This window comes from Diorhabda sublineata, chromosome 4 (assembly GCF_026230105.1).
Source record: "Diorhabda sublineata isolate icDioSubl1.1 chromosome 4, icDioSubl1.1, whole genome shotgun sequence".
Classification (NCBI taxonomy): domain Eukaryota; kingdom Metazoa; phylum Arthropoda; class Insecta; order Coleoptera; family Chrysomelidae; genus Diorhabda; species Diorhabda sublineata.
This window is the reverse complement of record NC_079477.1, coordinates 22,583,633-22,594,069: the sequence shown is the minus strand read 5'-3', so window position 1 is coordinate 22,594,069 and position 10,437 is coordinate 22,583,633. Positions and strand designations below refer to the sequence as shown.

General features: G+C 29.3%; 3 protein-coding genes across 3 annotated transcripts; 1 reads left to right on the top strand and 2 right to left on the bottom strand.

The window, feature by feature from the left end:
• Window positions 1-673: 673 nt before the first annotated feature.
• Window positions 674-1,507, bottom strand: LOC130443417 (protein DPCD). Its single transcript, XM_056778022.1, has 2 exons — window positions 1,275-1,507; window positions 674-1,215 (listed from the first exon to the last, which is right to left on the bottom strand). The coding sequence occupies exons 1-2, from the start codon at window positions 1,432-1,434 to the stop codon at window positions 770-772; spliced, it is 606 nt and encodes a 201-aa protein (XP_056634000.1). The 5' UTR covers window positions 1,435-1,507; the 3' UTR covers window positions 674-769.
• Window positions 1,508-2,039: 532 nt separating this feature from the next.
• Window positions 2,040-3,071, top strand: LOC130443415 (nicotinamide riboside kinase 1). The gene has a single exon (XM_056778020.1). It carries the CDS (start codon window positions 2,224-2,226, stop codon window positions 2,917-2,919), a length of 696 nt encoding a protein of 231 aa, XP_056633998.1. The 5' UTR covers window positions 2,040-2,223; the 3' UTR covers window positions 2,920-3,071.
• A 759-nt stretch (window positions 3,072-3,830) lies between these two features.
• On the bottom strand, window positions 3,831-10,365 carry LOC130443410 (COP9 signalosome complex subunit 3). Its single transcript, XM_056778012.1, has 7 exons — window positions 10,171-10,365; window positions 9,875-10,114; window positions 9,604-9,821; window positions 9,330-9,542; window positions 7,839-7,979; window positions 4,597-4,767; window positions 3,831-4,543 (listed from the first exon to the last, which is right to left on the bottom strand). The coding sequence occupies exons 1-7, from the start codon at window positions 10,223-10,225 to the stop codon at window positions 4,298-4,300; spliced, it is 1,284 nt and encodes a 427-aa protein (XP_056633990.1). The 5' UTR covers window positions 10,226-10,365; the 3' UTR covers window positions 3,831-4,297.
• Between the last annotated feature and the right edge of the window lie 72 nt (window positions 10,366-10,437).

The window sequence follows — 10,437 nt, the reverse complement described above, 5'->3', positions numbered from 1 at the left end:
AAAAAAGTTGAAGAAAATTATATAAATTCACAGATATTATATATGCTTAAAACAGAATATTTTGAAATTGAATTATCAATATAACCTTTTTTATGTTTCCTCAATGTCTACTACTACTTCTAAATTTTGGCAACGTTGTACAATTGCAAGCTTGTTAAACACAGGCACGTAACCTGATCATAATACAGTATTTATACAGGCACAAAATTTGAAAAAACAATCAATTTTGGCAAACAAGAATAAAAAAGAAGAGCAGGACTAAAGATCCTTTCAGGTCTTTTCTTAAACTTCGTATCTGGTGTGACGTTGGTAAACCTACGAGGGATATCTAGGAGTTAGTTATCTTTGTAATTAACTCAAATAGTACAATTTAAAAATTTGATTCACATCATAGATTTGTGTGGTAACGTACTTCAAAATTGTCACTATAGCTGTACTATTTTAATCTTTCTGAGTATTGACAGTTGCTTTTTATAGAAATATGGATGTTTTGGGGGATAAGACGTTTGATGGAATCTTATGATGGTTTTTGTAACAATGATCTTACTTAAAGCATCCTTCCCATGATTTGTTACCTGACATATCAGTAATTCGAATTCAAGAAAAAATAAGGAAAAATTTAGCATAATCTTTGTATAATACCACATTCCTCAAACACAAATAAAAACCAACATTTTTATTACTTATTTATATTTTTAAATCACAATACTTTCGATTTACCATGTTAGTTGGAAAAAAATCACTTTAGGACACTAAATTACAAATATGATTAACTGGGTCGGCAATCTGGTACGCCTTCTAGGTTTTTAGGTTCAATTTTAGAAATCTCTTTGTACAGCAGCTTCTCAAACTCTAACAATTCCTTAGGCTTCTGATAAACAATAATAAGCGTATTAAATTTATGTGTGAACGATACTTTTGTCTGATCCAAACGGATATTGAGTCTCGAGAGATCGGGTATTGGAATTTTCTTGAAATATTTTTTATTCGAAGTTTTAACCACTAAACACTGTTCTTCAGGATTAACAATTACTGAATAAACTTCGGGTGGATAGGGAAGATTACGAATCCTCCATTCTAAATTTATTCTAGTGTTTCTTCTTGAAATAAAAGGTTGTCCCGAACTTTCTTTAATTGCATGTTCTTCCTTACTGTTGTAGGTTGGTTCTGGATCCCCTATTTCTATATCCCATTTTTCTTCATTGGACAAATTACCTATAATGTTAATTTGGTATAATGATTCGTTTTTTGTTAGAATAATAATACCAGCGTACTCAAATTTCTCCAAGCTCTTCTGGTAAGAACGCCTGTATCTGTATTATATTCTTCGACTAACTGGCGTCCATCGTTCAATTCGTAATGCACTTTTTTTAAATTTTTGTCGTTTATACACGATTTTTTCGCATTTTTTAAATTAGTGAACCAGTCAGTCATCTTGACTATGTTTTATCAATAAATTTATACCATTTTGAAATGTTTTGTTTTTTCTGAAATGTCAATTACACCTAAATACAATGCTACCAACAAATTTAATTAAAGTTCCTAAGTGTGAATTCTTTTAATTTGAAGTTATTTTCATCAATTAAATCAATGTAGTTAGTTCTAATACAGATATATTAATTTATTTTGTCCGATATTCTTATCACTTTTATCATAAAAACTGATTAAAAAATAGTTCTGTGGTCCACGGACTGAAAAGGAGGATAACCATAGACAATACAATATATAGGTTTATGTCATTGAAGTACTTCTAATTCAATGGTTTATGTAATCGTAATAAGAGCGATAGACAGAACAAAAAGAACCAACCGTTATCTCACTTAAAGAGTATGATTTGTTTCATAAAATGTATTAATATTTTTTATATTCTTTATTACGTTTATAATTGATAATGATGATTTATTTTAGTAATTTAATCCTCTCAAATAATGTAAAATTATTAATGAAAGTTTAATATTTGTATAAAAATTGACGTATAGAAGTATAATAGTTCGATGGTGTGAGTTTGACGTTAAGACTTTGGTGTTTTTCACATTTGCAAATTGATACCGATACCCCTTCACCTTTTATAAAATCGATATGATTATCTTAGCAAATTATTTATTGTGTAATTTTCATTGCTATGCGCATTTCCGATATAAACACGTGTTGTACTTGAACAATAATATAATATTAATTATGCATAAATTATTGACGTGAATAATTTTAAATTAGTATTTCATTATGTTGAAGACGAAATTTGAGGAAGATTTATTAATAGTTATTGGAATTAGTGGTGTGACATGTGGTGGAAAAACAACTACGGCTCAAAAACTACAAAATATTTTACCAAAAACTACAATCATCAGTCAAGATTTGTATTTCTTAGAAGAAAATGACCCGAGAATTTCGTGGATACCTGAATTAAACCACGCAAACTACGATATACTATCTAGTTTAGATATGGATAAAATGTTCGACGATGTTTCAAATTTCATTCAAAATGATAGATTCAAAAGAATTAATAACAATTTTCAAAGTTTGAATAGTATTACTCATGACATAGGATACATACAAGATGTATTAAAAACAGCCAAGCTCAATATATTAATAATCGAAGGTTTTTCAATTTTTAATTATAAAACTTTAGTGCCTTTGTGCGATTTAAAATATTATTTCACCCTAACAAAAGAAGAGTGTTATAGAAGGAGACTATTACGGATATATGAACCACCAGATTGTCCTGGATATTTTGACAAAATTGCGTGGCCAGAACATCTTCAGCAACTTGAAGAAGTGAGAACTACTGTAGATAGGGTAAATTACTATAGTGGGACGATAGATTCTACAGAAAATATTCTTAAAGATATTTTCTCGTTATATATGTCAATAAAGAAGGTGCCCAAACTTTGTTCTATGGAAACAGCAACAAATAGTTGATTGGAAAGGGGGAAACTCCTATTTTCTTGTAAAACAACAGTATTTTAGTTCCACCGTTTTATATGGATTTGTTTACTTGAAAAAATTAAAATTTTTCTAATTTACAATATCTCTAGTCTTCATTGTGAAACATTATCAATAAATTTCTTTACTTTTGTGTTGTTTTCATTATTTATAATGTAATATGCCATTGGGCTTGTTATGTTTATCTTCAAACTTTCAAACTTTTAGGAAAAGTGCTAATTGGGACATGTATAACACATGTGAGGTAGCTTGGCACGGCTAGTACATTATACATATGTTGCGTGGTGATCTGCATCTTGAGACACGCGATTCCAAATAAGAAACTGTGGGGTTTGGATTTGATTAGCAGTTCGTGACTAGTCTGCATCAAAAAGTTTCATTTTTGACAATCGAAAACAATTGTTAATGAACTGTAAAAGTGCTTCTTCATTGCTTTGATTGAAAAAGTATTTTATAAGCTACTTTGGGGTGAAAGTGAAAGTTTTTCATTCGTCACTGGGAATCCTCGGGTTGTACATCATGAATTTCACGACATCTTAGTGCCTTGTAGACAATCGCCATATTTTTTATCAATTTTTTACTTTTCTCAGTGTTTTTGCGACCTTCTGTTTATTGTAGATACCCCCTTATGAGGTATTTAATAGTTGGGATAGGCATTAATTCATTTTTAAATAAACCCAGTGATTTTTTTATCAATTTTTCAACTTTTTCAGTATTTTTTCAACCTCCTGGTGCCTTGTGGATAATCCCCATATAAGCTGGTCGATTAAATTTTCTTTTTTTCCAGTGTTTTCCTTTATAAACAATGCTATATACAACAAAGTTGATGATGGGGACTTCACTATGTCAGCTTCTGGAGGGTCTGGAGTGGTGATGAAGAAAACACGTTTCGATAAAATATAATTTAATTTTTTTTTGTTTTAATTGGGAAAAACAACCAAAAAATTACGGATTTTTTCATTAATAATTCAATTTTTTTAATTGCTGTACTATTTTGTCAAAAAATAATTATTACAACAGTTTTTATTTTCGATCAAATTGACTGGTTCAACAGTTATATTACTTCCGGATGTATATTAATGGAAATAGTTTAAACGAAATGGTTAATTAACAAAAAATTAGTTATCAAATTGAGTATACACTTTAATTTGAGGTATTAAACACCAAAAATTCATCAATATTTGTTCGGTATACCTGTAAAATCGATATTAACATCTAAACAAATTTAATTATTCATTTTATTAGTTTGAAACAACTTGTAATAAACGCCATTTATATCAAAACTCCAATACAACTAAAAGAAAACAAAAATTCGATTTTATCTATCCCGTTTTTGCGTATTTTTCATAATTTATTACATAGCATATGTACTTTTGGGTTGTTCTTCGTCTTGTAGACCCGTAGATTTTTTCACGTATTGCGGATTGACTTGTATTTCCTCATCCATTGCTAAAATTTGTCTATCTAATTCCATACAAAGAGTTAATTGTTCTTCGAGACCTTTCAGAACTTCGGGACCGCTGTATTTATCAGGTTCGTCTCTAAACACAACCATTCCGTCTTTTTGATTTATCGTCGCGAATATTTGTTGCTTTTCAATCTGAATTTACGAAAAATTTGAGAAAAAAAATACCTAAAAAGTTTATTTCTTACCATTTGTAATATGTGGCTTTCGGCTTCTCCGGGACTAGAAAGACCTACTCGACTAGCAACGTCTGATAAACTTAAAGTCAAGAAAGTTTTTGTTAACCTCTGTATATTCTTCTTATAAAGCACCGACGATACTTGTTTTACAAGACCCATATTATGGTCTCTATTAAATACCTGAAGTACAATATTTTAAGTCTATCACTACTTTTATTTTTTGATATTGAAGCCTCTATTTTCAATATAATTACAACTATTTTATATCAAAACTGTTTATAACCTCGTCATTCAACCATTTTCCATCAACTGTCACCGTCTAGTGGTAAACTGTTATTGGTATAGCAGTCTATACACTATGTGACATACAACCAGCAATTGCATTTTGTCTAGAAATATCACCAAGGGGGCCATTTTTTCACTTCTTTTGTGTTTTTTTTGTATAAATAAAAAAAACTACAAAAATTGCATTCGATAATTAAAAAAAAGCTATTAACAACTATACGTGAAATATCTGTTTAAACGAATATTTAAATTACTCAAAATATTTTTTTTCATTCCGATAATTGTTTTCTTAAAGCCATCTTTGAAAAGAAAATTAAAAAAAATCATAGAAATTGTATTATTTTTTAATTTTCTAGAACCAAAAAATCCAAGTATCCGCGATAGTATAAAATTACCTAAACTAGAATTATTAAATATTGTTTAGATGAATGGCCAGAAGATCAAAGCTTTTTTTTAATCTTGAAGATAATTTGTACATTCAACAAGTATTAGCTTATTGTGGTTGTGGACTTATATTTAACAATTTGTTACTAAAATGAAGTTTTTACAAAATGTAGTGTATGGACTCCTATACCAATAACAGCTGATCACTACACGGCGCCAGCTTGAAAAAGATGGTTGAACCACGAGGTTATAAATGGTGTTGATATAAAATAATTTTGATTAAAACTTTAAACAAAATCTCATTTCAGATTTTTGTTCAACTTTTTTAGTTCTTAGATCTTTTTATATGATTTACTTAATAAATATCCATGATTTTCGATCCCTTTTTATAGAATAAAACAACAACAAACGATAGGTCACAATGTCAGTTTTCCGTTTTTTGTTTAACCAATTTTCTATCAAAAGAGACATAAAAACAAAGCGATTTATCGAGAAAATCATATAAAAAGATTTAAGAAGTAAAAAGCTTGATCCTGATTAATTAAAATTATTTTTTATTAAAACGATTTATAACCTCGTAGTTCAACCGACTTGGCGCCTTCTAGTGATCAGCTGTTATTGGTATAGGAGTCCATACACTATATTATGTAACATCGTTTTTCAAACAAATTTTTGAATATAAGTCGAAAAACTAATTCTTGATGAACGTACAAATTATCTTCAAAATTAAAAAAATGCCTTGATCCTCTGCCCAACCATCCACAGAGTATTCAATAATTCTATTTAAGGTAATTTTATACTATAGGGGTACTTCGTTTTTTTTGTTCTATAAAATCGAAAAATTATTCATTTTCGATGAATTTACAAATTATACATGAATTGAAACTCATATTAGTTTCAAAGATTTAAATATTCGTTTAAGCGCATTGATTCACGTATAGTTGTTGATAACTTCTTTTAAAAGTAATGAAAAGAATTTTTTTTTTCATAATCTATACAAAACAAAAAGTTATTAGAAGAAATCATACAAATATGTTGATTTTTCATGTTCTTTTATATTAAAATAATAACAATTTCTCTCAAAATTGATCTTTTCCCACAAAAATATTGTTATTTGAATTTTTTATGACTTTTATTAAGTGAACATAAAAGTAATATAAGCAAAAACAATTTTTTTAAACCTTACCTAACATGCATGAATTTTATATACGATTAATAAGAAAATGTTAATTTTACTAAACGTGAATAAAATTTCAAATGTAAAAAATAATTAAATAAACATTTCCACACGATTTTTTTTCGAAATGTTTGTTTTTTTGCCTGGATTAACAAAAAAATATGTGACTTTCGTTTTATGCTTTACAAAAATGTTATCAACGATTAAAATCAAAAAGGTGCGTTTATATCAACATTCAAAGTCGTAAAAAATACAAAATAACGAAATTTTTACAAACAATATGAAACATTTAAGTACTTTTTTCCAATTTGGGCCCAACAAGAATTAGTTTTAGTGAGATTTCTAGAACAAAACGCTCTTGCTGGTTGCATGTCAAAAAATATAGTGTATGGACTCCTATACCAATAACAGCTGACCACTAGACGATGCCAGTTGGTGGAAAATGGTTGAACGACGAGGTTATAAACAGTTTCGAAGAGTTTTTTTTATTGGGAGTATTAGGGCTTATCGTGTGTGCAATGGCCATAACAAAATTTTAAAAAAAGAATATGAGAAGTTTTAAAGTGAGGTCGAAAATCAAGCGCCATCAACGTCATACGTCAAAATCATATGACAAACTCAAACGAAAGTTACTACGAACCGCCGACGGCAAAAGATGAAATTCGTAATGTTGAAAGTCACCAACGGCAAACGGCGACGTCAAACGGCAAATGAAAAGTCAAGTTTGTGACATGACCTAAAAATCGTTTATATTGAAAGTTATCAACGGCAAACGGAAAGTCAAGTTTATGATTTGATCTAAAAACACCTATGAACTTCCAGGGTATTGGAAGAACTTCAAAAAAAAAGTCTAAAAAATGGCCCATTGCATGAATCACTATTAATTCGCAAGTTTTTAAATACAAATAGTCTCCTGAGGCTTCTAATTCCACCCAGAAATGAAAAATATTGTTACGAACTTGTCCCCGACATGGGCCGTGGAACCGTACCTATCCGGTTATAATGAAAGTCTAAAATTTGGCGAATACGGAATTCTTTTATCTTAGCGGTGATTTTTTTTCAACTAATTTCTGTAAAGGTCTTGTTATTTATTCGTTTTCGTTAGTATACCTTCTAGAATTCTAGAAATGTCGTTTCTGCTATATATTCGAGCTTGTGTAACACCGAAAGTGAGTTTATAATTTATAGTCATAATGAACGGAACGACATAGAAAAGTAACTGAACAAATTAAATAAATTAGTTAAGTGTAGTGTAAAGTGTTTAAATAGGAATAATACTTTCAACAAAAATTATTGTAATTTCATGTTTTTACTTTCGTTTTTAATAGAATAAATCAAGTAATTATCTTTTTGATTCTGTAGATTTAATATTTAAAAAAAATAATAATTTGAATCAAATACTTACCTCAGAATGTTTATTAAGTACCGTATTTAATTCCGCTGTGTTATTTGAAGTAAAGGCATTTGCTAAATCGGTATAAGGCAGAGATAGTGGTTTAATAAATCTCGTAACCACTTGGGAAGCATATTTGGGGATCGGTTGCACCTGAAATAACACAATTTTTCTAATATAAATAATATCAAATTAATCTCGTTAATTATTTATGAATATGAAGTTAGAGGAGTATAGTTGCCTAGAGGATAAAAATCAATAACAAAATCATACATTAAAGCCCTTTTTTGAACATATGATAATTTGTGATAGATATGTTACATAAAATAGTGTATGGACTGCTATACCAGGAACAGCTGACCACTAGACGGTAATAGCTAGGGGAAAATGGTTGAATCACGATGTAACCAAGGGATAATATAAAATTAGCATCAGTTTTGTCTTTAATTATGGAAAACTGTGAGGATGGTTGGTCAGAAGATGAGAAATTATTCACAAATACTAACATCAAAGCATTTTTTCATATAAAAATAATTTGTGAGAAAATTGGAACATATTATAGTGTATGGACTGCTATACTAGAAACAGCTGTTCACTAGACGGCACTAAGGAAAAACGGTTGTACCGTGGGTTAAAAACCCTAAAATCGTTGATTTTATAAAAGTTTATTAACATTTCATTATCATTTAATTGTCTAAAGCTAAAAACGAGGTAATGGCGAGTTAATAAAAAATTAATCACAGTTTTATCTAGATTAATTGAAAACTGTGAAGATGGTCAGTCAGAAGATTAGAAATTAGTCACGAAACCTGACATCAAGGCATTTTTTCACCTTATAATAGTTCGTGAGTGAAATGTAACATAATATAGTTTATGGAGAGCTATATTAGGAACAGCTGACCATTAGACGGTACTAGCTAGGGGAAAATGGTTGAATCACAATGTAACCAAGGGATAATATAAAATTACCATCAGTTTTGTCTAGAGTTATTGAAAAATGTGAGGATAGTTGGTCAGAAGATGAAAAATTATTCACAAATCCAAACATTGTAGCATTTTGTGATCTCAAACTAATTTGTAAGGGAGATGCCATATAATATAGTGTATGGACTCCTATATTACATACAGGAAACCACTAGAAGGCAGAAAATATTGTATATCAGATGTTTATGTACAATTCTTCATTAATGAGTGTGTTTACATGATTATCAACAAATAGAAGTTCTATTTTTTTGTTTCCATAATTATTATTATAAAAAAAGAAATAAAATCATTATAATCGGGTGATTTTTGCTTTTCTAAAGCCAAAAAAAAACAAGAAGACTGCAACACTTCAAAATTTTTGTATTTAAATTCAAAGTATAGCAAAATAAATCTTTTTAAATTCGATTTTATAATTAAAATGTATAAAAAAAATAAGTAATGTATGTAATCCTCTTCAGAAGGTACAATTGATAAAATTAGCCATTTAATTCTAATAAATTATACTAAAAAAAATCTTACCTTTCCGTGTAACAGCAAGGAAACCAAAATATATTTCTTGAACGATTCCAACATAATATGAGAAACGGCAAGCGAAGGGGTTGTAATCGCCACTTCAAAAAAATATAAAGCCCTATCTAAATTACGAACGGCCAAATAAATCATACCACCGTAATAATAATATAAAAGAAAATATTTCGAATCAAACTGGGGTGTGGATGGATTTTGGGATATCTGCAAGTAAACAAAAACACATAAGAAAATTTATATTCCTACTAGTGGGTAATTTATTTACCTCTTGACATATTCCTGTAATGTCGATATCTAAAACTTCTAGAGCCGGTTTGAAACATTTAGCCAGCAAACATAACTGACATAAGTCGGCGTGAATGGATGTTAATTGTGAATCGAACAATCTTAACTTAGAAATGGCTTTTTGTAATAATAATATCCCTTTCAAAGGTTGCTTGTGTTCCACTAAGTAATTAGTAATATGGTGACATAATTCAGCAACTGGAATTTATGATATACAAGAGCTTATCCATGTGGATATGTAGGTTACTTACATGTGTCGGGGGCGAATCTAATTTGTTCTCCGTTGCAGTTTAATATGAAATCTTGAGCTTGAGTGAATGTGGTTTCTGTAGTAGTGGATGATGCATTAAATTTAGCGCACAGCACTGATAATATTCCCAAAGAATGGTGTTGGATATCTAAAGTTTCCAATACGTTATCCAAATGTTGACTATGTTTTACTAATATTTCATTAGATTTCGTAATAAATACACAAAGCTCTCTTAAGTTACCTAAAATTATAACCTTTAATATAGGGTACGAATAGTTTTGAAAGTAATATAATAACCGTGAGAAGAAGAAGTCCTAACTGTATTTACAAACTGCTCCAATGCAGATGCCATCTCATTGGAACTTCCTATAAATTCCAATAAAATTGAGTATTTAATTAAAAATAAACACCACAAACAGTACTCTTATTTTACTTTTAGAAATTGCTTGTTTATTTGACAATTGGCCGTTGAGTTAAATGTCAAACTAAAGTGTGAGCTACTCGAACAGAAGCAATAGTGCTCAATCAGTATCAATAATATAAATAGAAGTTGAAATCAATCTA